General features: G+C 41.4%; 2 protein-coding genes across 6 annotated transcripts; both read right to left on the bottom strand.

Annotated features, from left to right (window-relative positions):
* Positions 1–1,427: 1,427 nt before the first annotated feature.
* raver1 (ribonucleoprotein, PTB-binding 1) lies at positions 1,428–12,968 on the bottom strand. 5 transcript variants are annotated; one of them, XM_037978679.1, is made up of 15 exons: positions 10,870–12,968; positions 9,891–9,957; positions 8,046–8,515; positions 6,116–6,307; positions 5,896–6,016; positions 5,711–5,796; positions 5,516–5,587; positions 5,085–5,163; positions 4,418–4,620; positions 4,248–4,323; positions 3,971–4,113; positions 3,753–3,824; positions 3,510–3,644; positions 3,249–3,314; positions 1,428–3,160 (listed from the first exon to the last, which is right to left on the bottom strand). In XM_037978679.1, exons 1-15 carry the CDS (start codon positions 11,194–11,196, stop codon positions 3,014–3,016), a joined length of 2,256 nt encoding a protein of 751 aa, XP_037834607.1. In that variant the 5' UTR covers positions 11,197–12,968; the 3' UTR covers positions 1,428–3,013. The 5 variants fall into 5 exon arrangements, with proteins under 5 accessions (XP_037834607.1, XP_017284856.1, XP_037834606.1 ...); XM_017429367.3 differs by having other exon boundaries at positions 5,552–5,587; positions 5,711–5,811; XM_037978678.1 differs by having other exon boundaries at positions 5,711–5,811.
* A 139-nt stretch (positions 12,969–13,107) lies between these two features.
* Positions 13,108–23,406, bottom strand: tyk2 (tyrosine kinase 2). The gene is made up of 24 exons (XM_017429365.3): positions 23,237–23,406; positions 22,540–22,737; positions 22,294–22,417; positions 22,078–22,210; positions 21,777–21,940; positions 21,220–21,589; positions 20,935–21,120; positions 20,480–20,637; positions 20,276–20,393; positions 20,002–20,185; positions 19,783–19,901; positions 18,719–18,874; positions 18,541–18,628; positions 18,177–18,304; positions 17,574–17,709; positions 17,068–17,219; positions 16,803–16,953; positions 16,619–16,710; positions 16,351–16,540; positions 15,945–16,063; positions 14,817–14,989; positions 14,621–14,738; positions 14,401–14,511; positions 13,108–13,729 (listed from the first exon to the last, which is right to left on the bottom strand). Exons 2-24 carry the CDS (start codon positions 22,721–22,723, stop codon positions 13,586–13,588), a joined length of 3,498 nt encoding a protein of 1,165 aa, XP_017284854.1. The 5' UTR covers positions 22,724–22,737; positions 23,237–23,406; the 3' UTR covers positions 13,108–13,585.
* Between the last annotated feature and the right edge of the window lie 972 nt (positions 23,407–24,378).

The following is a 24,378-nucleotide window of genomic DNA, read 5'->3' on the forward strand; positions in this document are numbered from 1 at the left end:
AAATTTAATGAGCAGCGCTCCACAAAATGGGGGGCCTCAAATGGAAAACGCCAAATCCCTGTCACAAAATGTGACCTGGGAATAGCTTGCAGTACTATTTGTGGATTTTATTGGGTGGGAGGCTACATGCCAGATCAATGAGTCAGATATGCATTTGAAAACAAGGATGTTTAAAGCTTTGTCAGGTTTAACATGAAGCCAGTAAGGCAGGGACAAGGGGACAAGGTGTGTTTGTGACATTTTGTCCTGGTCTCTGCAGCACTTGTATCCTGAAGAACTAAAGCTGAGCTCTTGTCTCATCCTATACTTGGTTCAATCACTGTCCTATAAAGTGCACTAAAGCCAACCTTGAAGCTGTTGTGAAGAAAAAAAATGTAAAACTCCGAACCTTCGTGGACAAAACTGTGCCGAGACAAAAGCTCGGAGAATAATCTGTGGTTACTTAAACATGGAGGACATAATATTAGGATTTTTTTTAAAGTTTTAGATGAGCAGCGTGTTTAAAACTGTCTGAAAAGAATTCAGAAAATAATTAAAAATTTGTGAAATAAAGTATTCTCCACAACGGCTTTATTATGTAGTTTAGTGGGAACAATTTGCAGAATTCAGAAGCAGTCCACCATCTGTGAAAGGGGGAAATTTATTAAAAAATCTTGCAAAGGAATTCAAATTAACAGTCTGAAAACTCTGCTAAAATTAGGGTGAAACTGAATTCTGATGGGTTTCACTTTAGGAAATATACTTTGCTATTTTACAACAATTCTTAAATAGATAGGACATTATGTAAAATGTAAATAGACAAAAAATGTAAATTGCAAATCTCACAAACCTATATTTTATTTACATTGAAACAGTTTAAACATTTGATACATTTACCTTTATTTCCCCAAAATGGTAGAAATTTTTAGTGAAGTTCAATTTGTGGGCTGCAACATCTCAAAATAAGTTTGGAACGGGTCAAGAAAAGGCTGTTAAAGTAAATGCTCTAAATAAGAAACAGCTTGTGGAGCATTTTGCATCTAATTAGGTTAATTTGCAACAGATCAGTAAGAGGACGGCGTATTTTAAAGAGGCTGAATCTCTGAATTAAAGATGGGCAGAGGTTCACCTTATTTCTAAAACTAGTACTGTTGCTTAGTAAACATTTAAACTAATGTTCTATTGCAACTAAAATATGGGTTGTAGATTAATAAATAATTACATTTTTTTAACTTATATTTTACACAATGTCCCAACTTGTTTGGAGCTGGAGTTGTAGGACCATCATTTTTGTATCATTTGCAATAAATGTGCTAAATTGCATCCATTACTCCTTTCCTTTTTTCAGTGCTGAAACCAAAACTAAATGCCAAGGTAAAACAAATATGATCTGAAGGTAACCCTCCCACACACAGAAATGTTTCAAATAATTAGGAGCCCACGAGACGTGATGTTTAAATAACATTTACTTGCGCACATCACACACAAACAGAGACGAATCATGGCGGTACAGATTAGAGGACAGCAGTTGCAATCCAATCAAACTGAATGAAGAACGTACTACAGCTGTGACTCTTGGTCCATACACAACATGAGCAGTCTGCTGCGGCGCCACTCTTAACACGGCAGCTTTTCAACATACTGGATTACAACGAAACACAACGCACACAAAAAAAGAAGCAGCAAATATCATTTGAAGCACCAGGAAACAAAAGGTTTGGACTCTAAAAATGAGCAAGCTGTAACTATTTACACAGCAAATAAACAATGAAGCTGAAGATGCAGATGGAGGCCAACGCAGGGCAGGATGATCACCACAAAAAAGAAGAAAAAAAAAAAAAAAAAAAAACAATGTTCAGGTTCAAGTGTAGCTGCTTTTGGAGCAGAAGTCAGAGGTAATATGTTTTAAACAATCAAACTGTCAACCAGATAATTCTATAAATAAATAAAAATAAAAAATCATGGAGGACACGACCAATCAACTTCCATTAATACGTCCCCAGAAAGACTGAATTCTCAGAGACAGAAGCTGCAAATGCGTCTGCGTTTTCTGTCTACGGGCAGCTGAACAGGTGGCAGACCGCTCGTACCCCCCGACCCCATCATCCGGCTCAACCAACAAGCTAGTGAGGCTTAAAGACACTGAAATAACAGACACCAAAAAGTTTGACTCCATACAAATGAGTGAAAGGAAAATTAAAAATGGCATCTTTTTACACATGAGAACAAGTTGTGACCAGCCGCTAGACTCCCGGTGAAGAACAGACTTCGTGAAACGCTTGGAGGGTGTGGATCGAAAGACGAACAACGTGGAAAAGGGTTCAGAAGACATCCCAGAATGATAAAGCTTCCTTTTATAATACACTGTCAGGAATAAGTAGCATTGGTGGATGGAAAGCTGCACGGTAAGTAATGTGGAAAATATTTGAATCCAGTTCTACAGCAAATAAGACAACCCTGTGGGAGGATGGGAAAAAACAAAACAAAACGACAAACATCTTGAACTATTGAACTTTTTACATAAAGAGGGCCATTTAAAAAAGTAAACCCTTGGACATAAAGCTTGCTTTTATTACTCTACAAGTCCCTTTGCCTGAAATTGAGGATAGGATGACATTTAAAAAATGCCAACCATTATATAAAAAAAGCAGCACTGTAAAACTGGCCAAACTATCACACCACACTCAACACAAGAATAATAATTAAAAAAAAAAAAAAAATCACTTATCTACTTAACCATTTTTTTCTCTTTGTACAAGTTGAACAAGAAATTAAAATTCAAATAAAAGAAAAATAAAACAGCAAATTTACAAGAACAGGAAAATAAAATACAAAACAGGAAAAGAAATAAACACCATTTCATTGAGTGACAGAACTTTTCAGACAGCGATCAGCTGCCCTCTTCAGCGCCCTCTAGGGGTCACTAAAGAGATAAATCTACGGACCACTGGGCTACTGAGTATTTCCGAAGAGATGCCACTGCGTCCTTGGCTGTTGAACGACTAATCTTACAGCAAGAGGCATCGGCCCGTTTTCAGAATATGCGCTTACGCTTCAGGTAGGAGTCTGCGTAGTGACCGCCGAGGCCTTGGGAGTGCTGGCCCACGTAGCCCCCCTCAGGGCTCGGTTCTGGAGACGGGATCAGGCGGGAGAAAACACGTTTGTGGCTTCCGATTGGCGTCTAGAAGGAACAAAAAGGCGATTGGTGAAAAGTGTCTGTACGAGAGCACTGACAGTATAAAAAGTAGTTCACGCAATCTGCTGTTTACCTTCATAATGTTCTCCAGGCCCGGGGAGCAGCTGGCAGGGTGGCTTCCAGGAGGCATTCCCACAGCCTGAGCACAAAACCTTTTGTCAGTGACCAACAATTTTTATAGTCCAAAACCCTAAAGTGCAATAACAATTGTTTAACATTTGGTTTCTACCCAAAGCATAACCTTATTTATCCAACAGTGACGCACAAACACAGGTAAAAACATTATTGCCACTCGCTTTCAGAGGCAGGCGATAACAGCTGCAAACACACGCACCCTGTTGAGGTGAGAGGTGGGGAGGCTGCCGCCACTGGAAACCTCAGAGCCTGAGCTGAAGTACAAGGAGGGGGGTGGGCTGGAGGGATAAGTGTAGTGGGAAAACTGCTCGCTGTAGTCAAGGTGATGAGAGAGCTGCAGAAAGTCCAGCAAGTTCAAAACTGTTACTAAAAGCAAAGTGTGCAATTAACTTTCTGACTTGCAAGTGCTTGAGACATCTTGCAATGGCAGACAAAATACTACCTGCTGACCGAATCCTGCTGAGACTCCAGTATCAACATTCTCCTGCTGTTCGTACAAGTGGGCCAGAGCATCCTGAGGAGAAACAGCAGATGGGCATCAGACAACATCACATCATATAGCTTAGTACGTGTGCAGCAGTAAAGCAGCATACATTAATGCCATTAAAGTACAAGCATGAGTAATACGCCGCAGACGAGGGAGTAAAAAGCTGCAGTTACCCGGTGTAGGGGAGGATATTCAGGGCCATAAGAATCCTGGTAACGCAGATTAAAATTCGGCTGCATGTTCTGATGCGTGTACTGGTTGGACACATTACTTAGCGTGGGCCTTTTCCTGTAGGGGTGAGGTCTGCAGCTTCCTCCTGGAGAAGAGAACGAGCAGACATATGTTTGGCTGACTGCTTGAGTTCATGCAAGAAAACAAGAACAGACTAACAAGTAGGAAAGCCTGAACCAGGTAGTGTTGTTTTTTTTCCTCCCCCTTCCCCCAACTTACCTGAGGAAAATGCATTGTTGACATTGAGGAAGGCGCTCTGGGGAAGGTTCACATCTTTTGGAGGTTCACTCAAAACCTGACATGGAATAAAAACGTTACTTTTCTTACTTCATTACCTTTTTTTGGAGAGTTAAAAACATGAATCACAACATCGGAGAAAAGACTCGCACCCCTTGTGCTGCAAGGCCATCTGCCCCCATCATGCCTCCCATCAGGGGAAAGGAAATGCCTGGTAGTGTGGGAGGAGAAGTCTGGGAGTAGCTGCATCCTGATGTGGGGGAATCCTGCTCTCGTGACATGGCCCTGCCAAGTGACATTGGCTTTAGGGGACCCAGAGGATCTGACTGAAGACTCAGTGCTGAGACTGAACCACCTAGAACAGTTAAAAACATGACTAAGATCACAATCAATGCAAAAGGTTTTAAAATGTTTTCAGTGAAGAAAAATGTTCTAAATGAAACTATAAAGAGACCTAGCAGTCCTTGAAGGAATGCATATCATTCATCACCTTCCACACCAGAATGTTAAACTGAGATCATCATATGTTGAGAATTAACACAACTGTAGAACTTTTGGTCAAAATGACGTAATGCACGATCTCGTGAGATATCACGCTCAGAGTACACACTCACTCAATATCTTATAAATACGGAATTCCGATGAACAGCGTTAAGCCTAATTTGGCAATGTGAGTGGAACAAAAATGATGAATAATGTAAGAAGTGCAAAGCATGATTAACGGACAAAAGGGGATGCAGATGTTTGCAATCAGAAGCGCAGCAAAAACATGTCATTACTAGCTCAAGGAGACACGGCTGGAACTGAAAGATGCCAAACCTTGAGGGACATCTCCAAGCATATGGACTCCCTGCTGGACGGGCAGAGCAGCCAGAGGATTGTCCCCGATGAGTCCTGCCTGTTGGTCGAAGGACAGATCAGAGTCACATCAGGGTCACTCTGCCCGGCTGCTAAAGCTCACTCAGTGGGAAAAACAAAAAACAGCCGAATTATACACTCTGAAACAGCACTGAAGTTTACTTACCAAATATCAAATTATCCCTTTAAAGGATAGGCATTTAAAGTTTTACAGAATTCAGCACCACAACCATAACGAAAGAAAAAATAATAAAACACTTCACACTTTCTCCAGAGAGAGCTTACCAAGCCAGACAAATCTGTTCTCTGTTACAAACTACATCTAGTCGGGAAGCCATCTAGCTTCCCCTCACACACGGGACAGCTAAACACTAAACACCATTATCACTCACACAAGGGAAAAGAGGGTTCTCTTTACTGTGCAGCACCTGAGCCCAAAGAAGCTGATTCCCCAGAAAAGCTTGCTAATGGCATGGAGGGACAGAACGGAGAGGGGTGGAAAAACAAGTTGAGGATGAATCAAAAACAGGATGAAGGAGCAGCAGGGGGGGACATATCAGGGGCAGAGGCCAAAAAGGTGCCGGTACCTGCTGAGCTTTGGCCTGGTTCTGAAGGAGCACCTGCAGAAGGGCAGCCGAGAGAGCGGGGTTGGCCAGCAGCGGCATTGGAGGAGCTGCTCCGAGGAGGCCTGGACGTAAATAAGAATCAAGATCCAAGGAATAAAACACATGACAAAATCAATAAAAAGGAAACACGGCCGAGGGCTCTCAACCTTGCTTGTGTCCCTGTGACAGAGGGTTGAGCAGCATCTTGAGGGTGGCAGGGTTATTAAGGCCCGTGAGGATCTGCAGGGCTGTGGGATCAGGGAGGAGACCTTTGCCTCGGTTTAAAGCCTAGGAGGGAGGAACAATGAGAGAAGGCATCGCCACACGACTGATTAAGTGGCAGCTGTGGAGAAACTTGAATTAAGCGTATTGATTAAAGTGTAATACCATGGTTTGTGCAGCAATCAGAGCAGCCAACATGCTTCTTCCAGGAGGGCCGGGGGCACAGAAGGACACCCTGATGTGCGACCCGCCCAGAAGCCTGCCATCTGTGAGCCGCTGTGCCTCCTCGGCCATCTCTGCAGTGGCGAACTCCAACACAGCAAAGCGCCGGAAACTTCCATCTTGTCCCTGAGCCAACTATAAAAGGGAGAAATTAAAAGTTATATAATTCCAGACACTGCTGCAAGCAAATCCAATGAATGCAGTTCAGTTTGGTGTAATTTAAGATGTAAATGCATTTTAAATGTACTGAGATTTGTCAAAATGACAGCAAAAAAATTGTAACTAAAGCCACACAAAACTCATTTTAGCTTTTTTTTTTTTCTCCATTCAATACATATAAACTTTCTTAAAGGTTAAGTTACAAGTCCACAATCACCCTCCTGATCAAGCAGCTTTTCTTTTTATTACATTTTCTTGCCACCATTACTAAGGATGGCCAGAGATTTTTTAAATACTGGAAGTCAAATTAAAATTTGCAAATTCTAAAAATAAACTTTTTTGTTTTTTTATACAGGCAACATGTTCAAGTGACAAGTGCCCATCTTCATTTTAAAAATGTACTCCAGTAGATTAAACCATAAATGTGGGAGGGGTGGCTGCCAAGGTGGATGAAAAGCAAGCCGAGGGGGGGGGTATGATGTGGGCAGCAAAATGATGAGCACAATCTAGAACGCGGTTTTACGAGCCGAGCACACGAAAATATGCTGCGATTTTTAAAAACTGGCCACATTTACGGCTCGCTGGTTGCAAACACAAAGAAATCAGTGAGACAGAAACTGAGAATTTGACTATTTTCTTGCATTTTTTAAAACCACAGACTTGTCAGCCCAGTGAGACATACAGCTCTTTGTTTCATTAGAGGATCTCTCAGCTGAACGACTTGGTGTGGGGTAACCTTTAATTCACCGCAAGTCCCAGCCGTGTGGACACAGTCATTTTTTATTTATTTAAGTAAAAACACGTAACAGGCTACAGCCCTAAATCTTAAAGCTGCAGATGAGTAGTGCTCATCAAGTCTGCTTTTAAACAGCTTGTTGTTGCAGGACTAATTATTATAGCACTACTAAAAGCTGAAATAAGCCCATGATGTGAGAGCAGGTCTTAGGTAGACAGGACTGAATAGTTTAGGAAAAATTTTTTATAATTACCAACAAAATAAAAAGAGTGTTTTTGCTTAAAATGCCCATCCCCGTTCATTACTTAGATGTTGCCTGAGATTAACAGCACTAGATTTCACGACATCCTAAACAAGGCAATCATATCTTGTTCTAAAGACAGCACTGAGAAACAAACAAGTTACTCTTAAATTGTCACAAAGTCCTCAGTCATTACACTTTAAAACAAACTGAAAATACCCAACTGAAAAAGAAAAGCCATGTTTGCCCATTCTAAAAAGGGATGCCCCCCTCTCTCTCTCTCGTTCCAGAAAAACCTGTTGAATGACACCACCTGGGGGAGTCAGGTGGTCATCGCCATAGAAACCAACGTGTGCTATTGCTATGGAACCTTTGAGTGGTGACATAAAAACAGGGGTAAAGGTGAAAGGTGCTAAAGGACCAAACATGGAGAACTTTACAAACCTGTTTATACAGTGTAACGCCTCCTTTTAATCAATCCCTTTCCTCTCAAGGCCAGCTCAAACACTTTGATACACAAGGTAGTACTTAACATTCACTAAGCTCTAAAAGCTTTTAATCTGGCCTTACACTGCATGAATCAAGAATAGCTGAACAAAAAAATCCCAGTAAAGATAAGAGATAAAGGCCCAGCAGTGAGTTTCATGTTAAGGATCCGTTTGTTTCTGTTCATATACATTATTCTGAAAATGAATAATTTGAGGAGTAGCAGTGAATTAGGACAACGGAGGCCCGACCTGGCAGAAGACGGGCGTATGGGTGTCCGACAGGGCACTGCGGAGATCCTGGGCCGTCAGAAGGCTCAGGGACAGGCGGTCCACGCACAGACATTTGGAGTGCAGCAGCGGGTACGTGAGCGAGCCCACTTCAGTCCAGTGGACGTACAGCATGCGGGAGCCTAGCTGCTTTCCCAGCAGCTCCGACTTGGCCCGGGCCGCAGAGTCCTTCTTCATGTACTCCACGAAGCCATAGCCTTTGGAAAGCCCTGTGGAGGCGCTGTAAACCAGGAAGCAGCGCTCGAGATTGCCAAAAGGGCGCACCAGCTCCTCGAACTGCTGCTGGGTGAAGGCTCGGGGCAGGTTGGCGATGCACAGCAGAGCGTCGGTCGGCTGCAGCTGCACGGAGATCTCCCTGTCCCGCAGAACGTGCTGGTGGAACTCTTTGATGGCGCTCTGGGCCTGTTCCCCGTTGAGGAGGGTCACAAACGCTGCGGCAGAAACACAGAATGTGGTGTAAATTGAAGGAGTGACATTTGCTCAAGCAGGCTGAAGAGAGAAGATCAGCCTTCACACCCGGCAGGTCTCAAAAAGAAAACCTCCGTTGTTGACACGGTTTCCCCTTAAGCATGTCTGATAAAAGACGATGCTGATGGCACAATGTCAGCAAACAGCATCTTTTTTTTTTCCTGCCAGCTCATCTTCAACCCAGACTGAAACCACACGAGCTGTCACAGTGACTGACAAGAATCTAAGCCATTTAAAAGTGGCTGATTGTCCCTGACCACAATAAACCACATCTAGACTTGGACACATTTTTATGTTATTGCCTTTTCATTATATGGTAACATGACAGACTCTAGATATTTTAAATATTGTTGATAATCCTGTCATTTTATTTTTGCTATAACTAAAAAGTAGATACCAGGCATTCCCTGAATTTACTGTCTAGTTCAGGCTTTTTTTTTAATATTGGCTCATTATTGTCTGCCACCTTCTAGAGAAATATTGCTCTGTGAAAATGAAAAGCAATTTAGAAAGCCTATTCTGAGCTCATGTTTCTTTTATCAAGTCCTTCCTCCTGAATGCAGCTCACGTGGACATTGACGGCTCAGGTGCATTTAAATTGATCGCAATTCAATGTGACCTTGTGACGGGGGAGTTACACTACTAGTAAGGAGGGAAAAAGAAGTTGTTTCTGAAACCTATAATGATAAATGACTGAAACTCTGACCATCTAAATAAAAAGTCTTGAGAGTGCCAATTAGGTTTTGCTGTAAAATTGAAAAACAATCCGTTTGATTTCAAAGCTGTTTTTCTTCTACGTATTTCTGAAAGTCTGATCCTAAGAGTTTCTAAAATCAAGGCAACTGTAGCTGAAGATGTTTCTCAGATGAGGAGCTTTTTCCAATTCCAAAGCAAAGTGTGGAGCTTTAGGCTGAAATGAAAGCAAATTACTCGCCCCTCCATTCCCTCCTGAGGGCGATTAGGGTCTCTGTAAGTCTGGATCACAAGAGAGATGTTAAGGTTACAATCATGCACGTGACAAAAAACAGCTCTCCAACGACCCTCAGGAGGGTACTGCATTGATTTCATCTTGCATTAACGGAGCACCTGACTGCGTTTTATGCGCTCGGAACGCCACACTTTTCTTTGGAATTGAAAAAGCTCCTCAGATGGGAAGAGAAACATCTTCAGCCCTAGAATCGGGTGTCCAACTGTCTTGTCTTTTTGAACTCTTAGGATCTGCATGTCCTGGGTGGCTGAGAATCTACACCAAAATATAACGAAAGTCCAGAACCTTGTCTTTTAAAAAGAACACAAAAATTATTATTCTGGTCCACAGTGAATAAGAATCATACCAACCTGTGCCCTTGTATTTGTCAACAAAGCAGTACTTCAAGTCATAGCTTCCCAAGAGCTCATGGACCTCCTGTAAAACACAAAGTTATTTAAATTTAATTCATACAACTCTTAAATCACACATGGGTGACTTTATTATCTTACAGATTGTCTGTTAAAGTTATTTGCTTACTGCGTGACATCATAAACTCATTCATGTCGACAGGGAAGCAGTAAGTGCGCCTGAGGGAGAAGGGGAATTGAGGAAAAACTCCCCCATTGTTGTGGGAGAAATTGTTCTGCGGTGATTTTGGCCCATTCAGAAACCAATGACGATGCTCTCTAGCATTTTCTGAAACGTTTTGTCTTTACGCCTTCCAGCTTTTGTTAACATGGCAACTCACATCTCGAACTCCCTCTCTCTCTACCCCCCACCCCCCCACTCTGTGAACAATGGTACGGTCCGCAGGCCCACCGCTCCCCACGAGTCAGGCACGTTCCAAACTTAAACGGAGCGTCACAACTAAAATCACAAACAAGCTCAATTAATTAACAACACGCGCCGCGCTGTACAAGTTACAGGACACGTGGATAAAAACAAATAAATAAATATAAATAAATGACATTTTATTTTGTTTATTTGAGACGTGTCAGAGGTGCTAAACCTGGTTACCAAAAAGGCCGAACTAAGGCCACAGATGACCATCACTGACCCAACGGTGAGTCATCTGATCACCTGTTCATTGCATGTTGCGTTTGTTGGCTAAATTTAACTAAACAATAATAAAGCTTGAAGTGCAGCTGAACGATGTGTTGACTTTTACATTATCTGTAAGTGCAGTTAAAAAAAACATAAAGATAAAAATTGAAAAGATAACGTACGAGTTAAATGGCTAACAAGCTAACATGTACTGAAGCTAGGCTAAAATTAGCCAGAGCTATCAATCAGTCAATCAATCAATCAGTCAGTCATCGATGAGGCAGCATAATTGATAGTTTTTACCTGATTGCTAACGTCAGAGGGTAAACTTTTTATTATTATTTTCCTGCGGTTGTAAAACTCCCGGCGAGTTCTCTCCAAGCGGCTCTCAATCTCTTCGGGGCTCAGTGATACCGAGTCCTCGTCGAGCCTTCGCTGACACTCGCGTCCCGGTGTGGCGTCCTCTTCCCCGCCGGAGGACGGCTCGGAGTACCGGCGACCCCCAGCCACCCAGTCCTCTTGTTCCGCAGCGAGGTCATAACTTCCATTGAGTGGATGAGGGGCAAAACCGCACTCGGTGTCTGTGTTTCCATCTTTGCCCGCGGTGCTAACAGACACAACGGCGGCCATCACTCACTTTGCTGGAAGTTTAATCGGACTGGTAGCTCGAGCTGATTTGAGAAGTTTAAACAATACACACGTGGGTCCTTCGCTACTTCTCATTGGACGAGAGGAGGACGCAATCTCCATGACTACGACGCAACGTAAGGCGGGGCGGGGCCATGAAAAAGCCCTACGACGTGCAAAACAGTCCTTTTCAGCAGAATCATGATCAGGGAAGAGTGGTGTTTTTTAAATAATTTATGCAATCTGTTGTCAGATTTTTAAGGTAATGTTCAGAAAAGAAATGATTAATGTAAATGTATTTATGTTTCACGGTTTAAATCAAAGTTTTTTTTATATCATATATATTGTTATGGTAAAAATCCTCTCTGTGTCATGATTTTTGTACTATAAATGTATTTTATTATATTGCACTATTTTTTACTAGAAGACATCTGTGTTTATCATAATTAAATTAAAGATTCAGTACCCTCCAAAAGCATAAACATCTTAAAAATTCAAGCTTTTACAGCACAAGATGGAAATAGCTGAAAAGGACAAGTTTCAAAGGTATTCACTGAGCTGCCTAACTGTGATGCACTGAAACCAGTCACTGTGAGAGGCCCAGGGGTAACTTCCCCTGCAGAGAATAGGTTTCTCTCTGTGTCTAGTCTGCATGACAGATATTGTGTTGTGCTTCATCTGACTACTCAAATTAATGATGCATGTTTTAATGTGATGTCTACACAAACATCTGAAGGCAGTTTCAGAATTTTGTCGCAGAGTTTCTAAAAAAAAAAAAAACACAGTTACTTTCTCAAAACAAGATGAGACAGGATGGAAAATACCTGACCACAATTACATAGATACATTAGTTAAAAAATGAATGTCTGCTGTAGTCGTCCAAAGGTGAAACTTGGGATTTTGATCATTAAGGTCATTGCTTTAAAGCACAGGGAAAGACTAGTCATGGTTTGGGAATTGGTGTTTTCGCATCTTCTGTCTTCTCTAAAACTAAAAAGAAAAACAGCACGAGAGCAAGTTAGATGACTTACTCTGGAAAATCTGATTTAAAAAACTACAATTTATTCTTATTAATATTAATAACTGATAGGGCAGTATGCTGTAAGTTGCATTAAACCGAGAAACGAGTGTCTTCAGTCATGAAGGATGTCTGTGCCTCCAGGGGGCATTACAGTCCAGGCAAGGCGCAGAAAAGCAAATGTTCTGTTCAAAAATCAGCACTTGGAGGAGCAGGAGTTTTACTCAATTAGCAGTAAACCCAAGAATGCTGTCTTTACAGTTTATTGCTTCCGCAGTCATTTGAAAGTGGCATTACCTCTGCTTCAGGAGTGTTACAGGTCCTTGTTTTGTATTAGGATGTCGTTTTTGGCTGTGCTTTCTTTCAATCAAGAGCTTGCAGTAGCTCTGTGTGATGAAATACTCTACTTAGACACATCCGTCTGTGGTTGTTAATTTGAACTATATACAAATGTAACATTGCAGATGTTGTGATGTGTGTCGTGGGTACGCAGAACCCAAACACAGGCGGAAAGTGATGCATATGGTTGCTATCAGATGGTTCTTTACTCATCTGTCATACATGACTACTTATTCATAGCTTTACATGAATTATTTATACTGTATAGAAAATTCAATGACAAAGCAGCAGTGCGTTTGTCACTGTGAAACGGGACTGTGGGTGATTAATTGCAAAGCAAAAAATAAAATGAGTGTTTTGCTGCTTTGGGTGGTTTTTCTACTTAAGCTGAGAAATATTAAATGAGTCCAGAATTCAGACCAGTCCTTGTGGCTGTGATGTTAAACTTTAGTGTTCTTAAGTGAGACACGTTGCTGTACTTTGTTAGGACATAGGACATCTGATGAGACGTGTCTGTAATCCAACTGATCACACATCAATCTGTTCAGACCCTGACATAAATAGTGGAAAATGGTTTATTAGATTTTGATTTGATCCTCTAGTTACAAAATGACATGCAAGAAGAGATCCACTGAAATTGTAAATTAGTGAAACTCAGAAAACCAAAGAGTCTGAAGTGTTAAAGAAACTTTTTGTACTTCCACTGATACAAAAAAATATATATTTTAAAAAAGCTGACGTGTAATGGCTTATCAGCATAAAGTACAGCTCAGTTATGGACAAAGAAAAAGAACAAGCAACAAATATAAAACAAACAAAACAAAAATCCTCCCCTCACACACACACAGACAGACTGTGTTAAATAATGGGTTAATATCATATATGAGAACTGCAGTGTGCTTTTCTTTAACCAGCTTTAAGGGCAGATCTGTAAACAGATGCAGCAGGATGAAGTGTACACATGGAGGCAGATTACTGGCTACGCTGTAAGAAAAAGTCATGACATGAAGTCGAGCGGGACTTCCCTGAGCCCGATCAGCAGATCTGAGACATGGAGAAGTTTGTGTTGAACTGCCAGTCATACATTCTGCGGATGGCCTCAAACTTTTCAATGAGCTCTTTGAATGTTGGCCGGTCTGCAGGCTTTGATTTCCAACACTGCCCCATCACGAACTCCACCTGTTGACAACAAAGACAGTGATGGAAATACTCAGAAGATAACTTCCCAATCCATCACATCTAGTTTTACATCCTAATTAGAAAATAAATTTGACATTTTCCCCAGGCAAAGGATGAAAGTCACATTTTCTGTTCTTGAACACAACAGTAACCAAAATAGTAAAACTTCACAGTTATTTTATATTGTTTTAAATTAGCCTAGAAGAGCAACAGTCCTTATTGTTTACCCTAAAAACCTACAGAAAAAAAGAGGGACCAACAGTAAAGCACAGTGTTTATGAAACCGAATGAGAGAAAATACGTCGCCATGACTGGTTCTGATTACCACCCTGGCTACTTGTTGAGTAACTTGATGTCTCAGCAAATACTACTCTGAGCCTGCAGTGTTTGTGTTTCATTAACCTAAGGCAGTTAATAATCAACCTGACATGTTTTCTTTAAGGCTGAGATTAATTATGGGAATTTAACCCTCTACAATAAAAAAAGCAGAAGAGAGGGAAGAGGGGCAGTCAAATTTTACAATAACTGATAGCAAAACTAAGAAAACACCTTAAAACAGACTATATAAGGTTTTAAATCTGTATTAATGTTGTATTTTCACCAAAGCTTTTAATTTTATCATCATCTTAAACTCATAGAACATCATGTGTGTCATTTATAAAGCATGTTACCTCACGCGGGCAGTCTCTGGGATAAGGTAACCTCCGGTTACTTTCCAACAGGCTTAAGAGTGCCACCAAACTCATCTGTCCATCGGGTAGCTGCGTCATTTCAAAGAACTTCTACAAAAGCACACAAAAGGGGGGGAAAAAGTGTCTTTTTTTACAAAGAAAATGCAACATTTGTTGACCGGTCTCTCATGTAAATGTGTGATAAAGTTATTAAACATACTGTTGGAGGGCTTTGGCGATAGTCGCAGCGGGTCAGGATCTCATACAGAGTGACTCCAAAGGACCAAACGTCAGAGGCAAAAGAAAACTTTTGCTCCTTCAAGCACTCAATGGCATACCTGTTAAATGCAAAAGACAAAGTTTAAGTGGAAAAAATACACAATAAAAAATCTCTTGAATGTGGCGCATGAACGAACCAGAACACAGGGCTGTCTCCGTTTTCATGGACCCGATAGTAGATCTCTCCCTCAGGGATGTATTTTGTCAGGCCAAAGTCTCCGATCTTTACCAAACAGTCATTTTCCACCAAGACATTGCGGGCGGCTAGATCTCGATGGACGTAGCGCTTTAAGTGCAAGTATTCCATTCCCTTAAAAAGAAGGCAACATGCATTTCAAATTTATCAAAAAATTAGCTGAAAATCATTCAGTCTGCAGGTCGATTTATAACTCTGATGCAGACTGAAAAACAAACAAACAAAAAAAAGGAAATGGACCAAAACAGTCTTTGTTGTTTAATGATTTCCCCCCTTCCTTACACCTTTGTGACTTTGAGTAAATATTCACTCATGCAGTCCATCATAAATAACATATAACACTTTAATCAGCTGCAGGGATAGCTTTACATTTCCCGTTGTGCTATAATTAGATTTGTAATTATAAACCTGTAAAGCCAGTGACTTTCTCAGCTGATTTCCGTAACCTAATAAAGTGTTTACATGTAATGCTGAGGTGGTAGTTAACAAGCTGAATAATTACAGACCAGAACTGTCACTGTAAGTAAAAAAAAAACAAAAAAAAATGCATTTAGATTAAGCTCAATGTGCTGCTAAACTACAACCCTAAAAATGAAGTTTTAAACCTCTGTGTGTGTTTAATAGTCTGTACTGTTAGCAAAGATCCACTGAAAAGATTTTAATGAAACTCTTCAGAAAGTAATCACTAAATATACATCTAAAACTTTTGGAGTCAAACAGAATGAAAAAAAAATGTCTCTAACTCAGCCAGTTGTTGAGATATTAAGCTAAAACTTGGTGTGCTAGTATCTGGGAGTCATTCACAACATCCTCCGAGCACTAACAGATCATGAGAGATCATGATCTGGTTTGAGATTAGCAATAATGTTGTTTCGTGTCATCATAAGCTGATCTTAGTGTAAAACTCCAGCATTAAAGGCAGCGGCTGATATTAGCAGGCAAGTCTGCAGTTTTTAGGTTGTTTTTTTTTTTTTTGCTCCTGTAAATCCAGAACAATTTTCCTACAGAACACAAGCAGCAGAGCATAAACCAGATTCCAATAATAAGAAACGTGATCACCTAAACTCACCTGACAGATTTGCTGAGCAAACATGAGGCACTGGGCCACACCGAGTTTATTTTTAGGAAGATATTCCCGCAGGCTCCCCAGGGGAAGGTACTCCATTATCAGCTGGACCTCTTGTCTTCCTATGAGGGCAAAACACAGCAACGTTTTAGCTTCCTGCTTTATTATTTTCAAAATGATGAGCTGTCGTCTACACTGGTGCTCAGCAGGCTGAGTGTTGAAAGCTCCAAATATTGACATACAATGAAAACAGACGTGCTCTTGGAACAGATTTTCAATATGAACAAAGAAACAGATGGGACAAAAATCAATTCAACGAGCGATTCACTTAGTAAATCAAGTAAAGTTGTATGTGACACAAGTTTCAACGAGCATATCTAAAGCAGACAAAATACTTCTGAGAACCCACCTAGCTCAGTGCAACAGCCCTTGTACTGGACAATGTTGCAGTGGTCGAGGGATTTCAGGATTTCGATTTCCTTCATCCAGACCTCGGGCACATTGTTGTTCTCTTGCTTCAAGGCTTTCACTGCCACGAGCTCCCCGGTCCCATCGTTGCAGGGGTCATACATGTACAGCGTCACCTTTCCGAAGTGTCCCTGTAGCCAGAGCAATGACACAGATGACTCTCTTCATGCACAGGAAGAGAAAAGTACATGTGTGCTGCGTCAACTCACCTCGCCTAAATCCCTCATCTTTTTCAGGTAGCGCTTCTGGAACATGTTGGAGTCTGATGGTGGGAGGGGATCAATTTGAAGTATATCAGGATCTGTGCGAATAAAAAAAAAACCCTCTGTCAAATAATTGCACTAAAACAAGCGAAAAACAAAATATGAGTATAGCGAGTAATTAATGACTGACTGTTCTTCATGATTTCTGTGATATCTCTGAGGATGATGAGGAAGGATGGCCTTGCGTCTGGCTCATATGTCAAACACATGCTGATGAACTTGGCAAGTTCCTGAGAGGATGGTTCAGCAAGACGACCCCTCTGCTGATAAAAACGCTCCTTCTGTTGGGTTGAGAAGGGTCATGGTCTCAGAGCTAGCAGCTGAAAGCGTATAGGCATGCACAGTTTTTGCTAGCTGGAAGAAAGATCGAACCTAAAGCTGTAGGCTGGACTTACCTCCGATAATGTGCTGCTTCCCATAGGAAGAATGCCATTGTTGAAGATTTCGAGCAGCGTGACGCCAAAGCTCCACTGGTCAGCAGTATTGCCAATAGGTGCGTCGCTGTCGATACACTCAGGGGCGATCCACGGGATCCGATCCAAACGTTCTGCATCGTGGAAGAACACTTATGACAATGGCTCTGGGTTTTTTTTTTTGTTTTTTTAAACACCACCTCATGACAAGAAAATTTGAACAAATTATAGTCTAAAATTTATTTTTATAATAAACTACTGGTTCAAACTTTTTTTTTTTCCGTGAAACCTTAAACTCTACATCGTGGAGTAAAACTGCAAGACAACAGGAAACGGGTCACAGGAAGTGGTCTAGTAAAACCTTCCTGTTTCCTAAATCTGACTGAAGTAAAGCAAAAAAAAAAGCACATGAAAGTACAGATCATCTACAGCTGATTAGAACGTTAGGACAAACAAAACTTCATTTACTCCGACTTGTGCGTGCTCACCTTCTCTTGAGAGGGCGTTGAGGGCGATTCCTGGATCGCTCAGCTTGACAAAAGGTGAAACGTTGGGTTCTAGCCCCCGCCTCGCCACCAGAATGTTCTTGGCACAGACGTTTCCATGAACCAGGCGTTTCATCTCCTAATTTAATAAGAGTAGCACAGATGTTGACTCGAGATGATGCTGTTTTTTTTTAAACACAGCCACAGCCTCTTCATCCTGTTGCTGTGTGACGAGCAGCGCAGACTTATGAGCTCTGCACAACCAAACGTACGCACAGAACGGTTTCTTCAAGGTCTGACGTTTCTGATGTTAAGTCCATTTACAGCTTACGCTTTGTCAGCATCACAGAAGGAACTGCCATTTTACAACCTCTTGTTAAATCATAATCAAATTAATCTTTAATCTTGAAGCTATATGAGTGGAAAAAAAAAAATACCTGTAGTGTGCGTCTCTAACTTGGTGTGATAATATTGCATAATTTCCTGCCTGAGAGCTGCAGCTCCAATGTAAACTTTGTGTTCAGTAAAAAAAAGGTGCAGTGATCTGTTTTGTCGTTTGAACTCTAATACCCACAATGCATGATATGCAAGAAACGTGGAACTTACGAGATAATTGAGGGCACTCGCAAGTTGCAAGGAAACAATGAATTTCCACTGAGCATCTATGGAGGCTTTTTCTTTGCGCAGGAAAAGGTCTAAAGGCCCAAACTCCACATAATCTTCAACCATGATGTCTGCGGAGACAGAAACAAGTCCGGCTTTAAACAAAACCACAAAAAAATGTAAACAAAGTTGTTGCTAAAATAGAAGCTACTGAGCGCAGTTTTGCATTTGGTTCATGGTTTACTTGTCATTTGAATGGCAGATTTGACTAATGACATCAAACTTCATGTGAGATGAGGAAGCAGCAAATGAGGAAGTCACTAAAAGGACAAAGAATTGAGCGCATTCAGCTGGTTATTGCTCTTACTTTCAGATCCTTTGACTGATACGCCGTGTACGAACACCAGGTGACTGTGGGATACCTGGCTCATGAGACTTGCAGTTTCAAAAAAGGCCTTCAATAGAGAGAGTAGTAACAAAATTATAAATATCAAACCAAAAGTAACTTGCTGCGTTGCAATTTAAGCAAACAAAAACTAGCTTACCAGAGCAATATCTTTATGGCTTTGGTCTAAGACCTTCAGAACGACATGGATGTCTTTCGAACTGTAAATGTTGTGGTTAGACTCGTCCTCCCCACCCCTCACACGCAGACGTCCTGAGTAGATGTTAGTTCTGGTGCCACGGCCCAAATGCTCTTCCTGCATATAAACACTAACTTGATCAAAACGGAACACAGCAGAGAAGCTTTAAGCCTGTGTTAAAACGGAGGAGACACGTGAGTATGATCACCTCGTAGACACGGGCTGAATACTGGTTTCAAGGTGTACCACAGTGTTAAGAAGTCACGTTGACGAAACCACAAAAATTTTCCCTCGTTCTTTTCTTAAGAACTACATGCCTTTTAAAAAGATACCACAAACAAACAGGGATTTTTTTTTGCTGTTTGTAAGCTACAATAGTAGCTTTGTGCTACAAAACAAACTACAAAAAAACTAGATGTAGTACAACAGCATGTTAGTAGGTGAAAAAAAACAGCAAGCTCGCTATGGAGGGTAATAATTATCTAATTAATTACTAACATCAGATTTTAGTAATATAGGTACACTTAATGTAGAATTAGAAATAAACTATAAAGAAAGATGAAGAAAACAGCCAGTTAACTCAAGTGTTTTAGCTGGAATCATAATAAATTAAAAGTAAATATTAAATTTATTCTCAGTACTTGTGATTAAACTAAAATTCCAGCTTTGATCCTAAATATCACAGTAAATAAAGCTGTTATTAATAAAAAAAGATTATCAAAAACTGGTTTAAAATCTGTGCTGAGAAACAGAGTGACTGTCAACATGTTCTCCTCATCTCCTTCATATATGTGCATAAAAATTAAACCAACTACATAATTTATTTAGTATTATTACACTATTACACTTATAAATAATCATTAAGCAACATGTGGTATTATTTAGGCAGCAAAATTAATAGTGATTCCATGTTTTATTTATAAAAAGCTAATAAATCATGTGAGGCTTTTTCCTTTCTTTAATTTTTCTTCTAATACCACATCATTGTGAGACTGTAGTATTTTTGTCGGACCATTCCTAATCACCTGTATGATATCTTTGTCTTTAATCTGGTGGAAGCGGAGCTGCGTCAGGTTCAGGGGCAAAGAGTCCGAGTGAGTGTGGCGCTCTACTCCCTGCCTCTTCACAAGTAGGTTGGATACTTCTGCATCCCAAAACCACACAAAAACGAGTTAGCTCAAAGATACCACAGGATCCAGATGACCTAATGCAGCACAATATTTGAGATTTCCAACAACACAAACCTCCTTGTTTCGGCAAACAGCATTTCTTGACTGTAAAGTTGTCCGAACCAGACTTGAGCACAAAGGTTTTGAGGCTGTCTGTGAGCTCCTTCACGCTGGAGAATTCTCGGTCCCAGCCCTCCATGCAGAACACAGAACCCTTCTGCTGGATACGAAACTGCTTGTGGCTTGGCGCCGAACCATTCTGTGCATAAACGCAGGTTTAAATATAGTGCCTGAGATCTTTCAACACCACTGCAATAATTCCCAGAGAGTGGTGTGGGTGTCAACTTACCTCATTTTTGTTTAGCACAGCGAGGATGATGCGGTGATAGTCGAGGGCACTCCATCGAACGAGGAATGCTCCCTCCTCTGCTGCCTCCTTTTTCAGCTTGTGCAGCACAAAGTCATCACTGCAAGCATACCAGAGCGGTGATATAACCGCGTCTTTATGACCTGCTTGTCTCTGAATGTGCTTGTATAAGAGCGGAAAACTCACTGCATAGGTCCGTGCAGCAGATTCGCTTCACTCAACACCACCCTGGGGGGAGCCACTTCACGACAAAGATAGTGGTGGGCGTCCACAGTCAGTCTGTAGTATCCATCGAGAAGGGAGATGAAGGAGCAGGCCTCTTGGCTGGAGTTCATCTCTACCTCCTACACACGTACACAGAAACACCACTGGCTTAAAATTGGAGCTCCCACCTGGACACGCACTCATTTAAACATGACAAAATGCCAAAAGCGAAACAAAAACCCAAAGCACTTAGTTACACACTTAAAAACAGAAGTATACAGAAGCATATAAACTATAAAGTAAACGCAAACATTTAAAAGGCTGAATAATCTGCTCAGCTGATTGGTTAATAGATGTGACTGATGCACCACAAGCCCATTAACCAATTAAATTGATGTATTCAGCTCATATATGGAAAGACAAACAAGTACTCTCACCATGCAGTGATTGTCCTGAGTGCTAATGCGCACATTAGATTCGTTAATGGCTATGAGAGTTATTTCAGGGAAATCACAGAAGGAGGTCCAATTATCAGAAGCATTCCCATTTTCTTTGTTGGAGAGTTGTTTTGGTTTCTTCGTGTAGCTCAAATAAAGGTTCCTGACATAAGGGTTCGGCTGTGCCTGGATAAAGAAGGAGAGCAAATGAGAAGTCAACATAAAGAAGTACAAACCACAGAATTAAGAGGTCAAAACTGTTTTTTTTTTTTTTTTTTTACAAACCAGCTGGTACACCTTCTTCCACAGAATCCCCTTGGTGCCGGACACCATTATTTCATGCGTTATGGGAGCACCGGGGTTATTTTTCGAGTTGCCGCCATTATGGTTCGCGTAAGAGCTGCTGCCGTCGCTGTGTTCCCGCACTTCCAGGTGGGTGACTGGGAAAGTCTCCGTGCCGAAACATGGAGCCAAGTGTTCGAGAGTGGAGATGTACTTGTACATGATCTCCTGCGCACCCAGCTGCCCCTTGTCCACGGTGTGCTGCTGGAAGGTCCGCACAAAATCGGAAAACACTCGCCGGATCCTGATTTTGGTCAGGAAGTTGTCCCTGGATATGTGTTTGGCAAAGGATTTTGGAATGCAGTGTAGAAAGCTGAAAAGCAGAGTAAAGACACATGTCACAGCAGCAAAAAAACATGAAATAATTGATTGAAAATAAAAAGAGCAGGAAACGACAAACATGTTTCATCTAAACAAATTTAGAATGTTAAGTTTAGAATGTTTAGTCCTATGAATATACAGATAATTAAATGAGAAAAGCATAAACAATATCACATTACCTGTATTTTCCAGCCACTTCCTGTAAGGTAGAGTCTGTCTGTATCGCGAGGTGTGAGAGGTGAAGCACAGCCATTCCCAGACTCTCATTTTTGAAGCAGCTTAGGTCCTCCTCTGACTCGATGTCCTCCATTTGTACAACTTCGTTGACAAATCCATATTTAGCCTGGTTTTTAAGGACACGGGATGCAAAGAGGTTGCATCACTTTGGTGTTTAAAAAGTCAACACTCGTGTGCAAACATGGCAGCTTACACAAAAAGGGCACTCAAATAAGAACACGTTACATTATGTCAAACACCGACCTGGGCGAATAAATACTCCAGGGATGTGATATCAAGCAGAGGGGAACCAGTCTGGTCTGTCCCAGATTTCAGAGCATACCGGAATACAGTTGGCTCCTTCTCATTTAGTCCATGCCAATTCCGAAAGTAAAACCTGAGCAGAAGAAGTCAGGACATGAATACTCTCACTGTAGCACATGTTGTCCTCCATGCAGCGTTGTACAATCACGGACTGACCTCATGCAGTAGTGAAGCACTACATTGGAGTCCTTTTCTGGGCTGAAAACGTGATTTGGGCTGTACCAGCATCGTGCTTGTGGATCGTACAAGGCAAACAGCACATGACACAGAGGAGTTATCCCTGCAGGGGTAAATAAAAAAACAAACTGGAAGTTACACACCCACGCCAGCAGCAACACACACCAAGACACTGCAAACAAATCCTCCTTTCTCTTGTCATATGGTGCCAGCGGTAACTCTCACCGACGGCTTCGGCAGCCGAGATGCACAGCTCCTCCGCCGTGACATCTCCGCTCGCGTGAGACAAATATCTCTCCCCTTCCTTAGTCCAGAACAGGTAAACGTGGATGCCCTGAGACTGGGGGGCTTCATTCGAGCCTGGAAGGGTCCCCGTCCTGAAAATCCTGGACCATCCTCTCCCAGACATGATGAACAAGATTACTGGCAGGCAGAGAGAAGACACAGACCAGGAGTTGGGTTCATCAGCTGTAGTATTCTTTCAGGTCACGTAGTCACTTCCACTCACTCAGGAAGAGCTGGTTTACATAGGAAATGTGCACTGTTGTGAAATAGCAGGCTCTATGTAGCTATATTTAATTACTTTTAAAACCGTCAATTTATAAAATTACCCCCCAAATATCAAATGTTTTCAACAAATATGACGTCACTCAGGTTGCCTAAAGAGGCCTTCCGGGGTTTTAACTTGACAAACTTGTTGTTTACCTTCCACACAACGCTTTAAAGACGCACACGTTTTCCTTTCGACATTTAAATGTGTTTAAATCACCCGGACTCCGTCGCCAAAGGGAGGGGGACAAAATGCGACCCGCGAAACACTTTACGGTTCCTACGATGTCATAACAAGGAAATACCATCCGAGAATAAACACCCGTGGTTCGGAAGTGCCCGATAGCACGATGATGCAGAAAAAAAAACTTACCATTAACGGCGAGCTCTTCCAAGGCGTTTACTTTAAACAACACAGCTCGGTAAGTTGGCGGCCAGGCGTCATTATTTACAGAGAGGGTCCCCGCTTCGCACCATCCCTCTCGGTTTCTCGAGAACAGTGACAGCGTCGAGACAAAACGCTGCTTCCCGAAACCAACATGGCCACTCCCTCCTGCTGCCTCCACGCGCAGGCACGTACACGGCGCGTCAGGAGCAAAACTAAAACTTAGCACTGTGTTTCATTTATCATCTGATTCCACTGGAAAGCACTTTTATTATTCTTACATGGTGCCACATTTGTTAGGAAAATCCATTTGTAGGGTTTGCGGCCATGAGAAAACTTGATTCTTTATTCTGCTCCTGATGAGGGGGGGCTTGTCCTCATGAAGCATGTTGGTGGTGTTTTTTGGGTTGGATAATTGAAGTCTGAAGAAACAATTTAAAAGTAACATTTATAACATTATAAAATTATAATTTTAACAAACAGGAAATGAATGCATGCATGTGGAAGAACCATACACAGCCGCAACAGCTAGGCATCTTCTTGTCATGGGCGTACATACCGGGGGGCTCAGGGGGGACCGGACTCCCCCAATTTCCAATTTCCCCCCCTTCCCCCCCAATAAATCAGTATGAGGAAACTATACTTTTAAAGTTGTTTCCTTTAACTGTTTAGTGTTTTGTTTTTCTGCTGCTAGCTTCAATAATTTGCTTCCAGCTATTTTGCAAAAGTTCACCGTCAACGAATGACACCCCACACGTTTCATAAATTTCCACTTCTCAATAAAATGAAACATTTGGAACAGAAATGTATCTTCATTATCTTGCAACTGAATCTTGTGTGTGATCGCCCAGCCCTGCTGCTTAAACAGTAGCTAACCACACAAATTGTACAATTCGTATTACATTTTTTTTGTGCTTAATGTGTATTTTGTTGCTTTTTGTGTACAAAGTTGTCGCCCTTATAATTTTACTTTAATATCCCTAATTAACAGACATAAAGAAAACTTCTGTTAAATAATTCTCAAAACAATAAAACAAGACAAACAGTGCATGCATATATGCATATATATTCACCCCTTTTGCTTTAAAGCCCAACCATGACGCTCAGAAGCCACTTCATTAGTTCGATTA

Source organism: Kryptolebias marmoratus, linkage group LG12, assembly GCF_001649575.2.
Source record: "Kryptolebias marmoratus isolate JLee-2015 linkage group LG12, ASM164957v2, whole genome shotgun sequence".
Classification (NCBI taxonomy): Eukaryota; Metazoa; Chordata; class Actinopteri; order Cyprinodontiformes; family Rivulidae; genus Kryptolebias; species Kryptolebias marmoratus.

What these genes read in the sequence shown, in the direction of transcription:
- raver1 (XM_037978678.1), bottom strand. Translation starts at nt 11,196, where the DNA reads ATGGCCGCCGTTGTGTCTGTTAGCACCGCGGGCAAAGATGGAAACACA. An exon ending in AATATCCTCCCCTACACCGG is followed by an intron (nt 3,825 to 3,970) that starts GTAACTGCAGCT and finishes GTTTCTCCTCAG; the next exon opens with GATGCTCTGGCCCACTTGTA. An exon ending in CCACCTCTCACCTCAACAGG is followed by an intron (nt 3,315 to 3,509) that starts GTGCGTGTGTTT and finishes TTTTGTGCTCAG; the next exon opens with GCTGTGGGAATGCCTCCTGG.
- tyk2 (XM_017429365.3), bottom strand. Translation starts at nt 22,723, where the DNA reads ATGTCTGGGAGAGGATGGTCCAGGATTTTCAGGACGGGGACCCTTCCA. An exon ending in CTGCTGCACGGACCTATGCA is followed by an intron (nt 20,394 to 20,479) that starts GTGAGTTTTCCG and finishes GTATGCTTGCAG; the next exon opens with TGATGACTTTGTGCTGCACA. An exon ending in CTGTGCTAAACAAAAATGAG is followed by an intron (nt 20,186 to 20,275) that starts GTAAGTTGACAC and finishes GTTTATGCACAG; the next exon opens with AATGGTTCGGCGCCAAGCCA.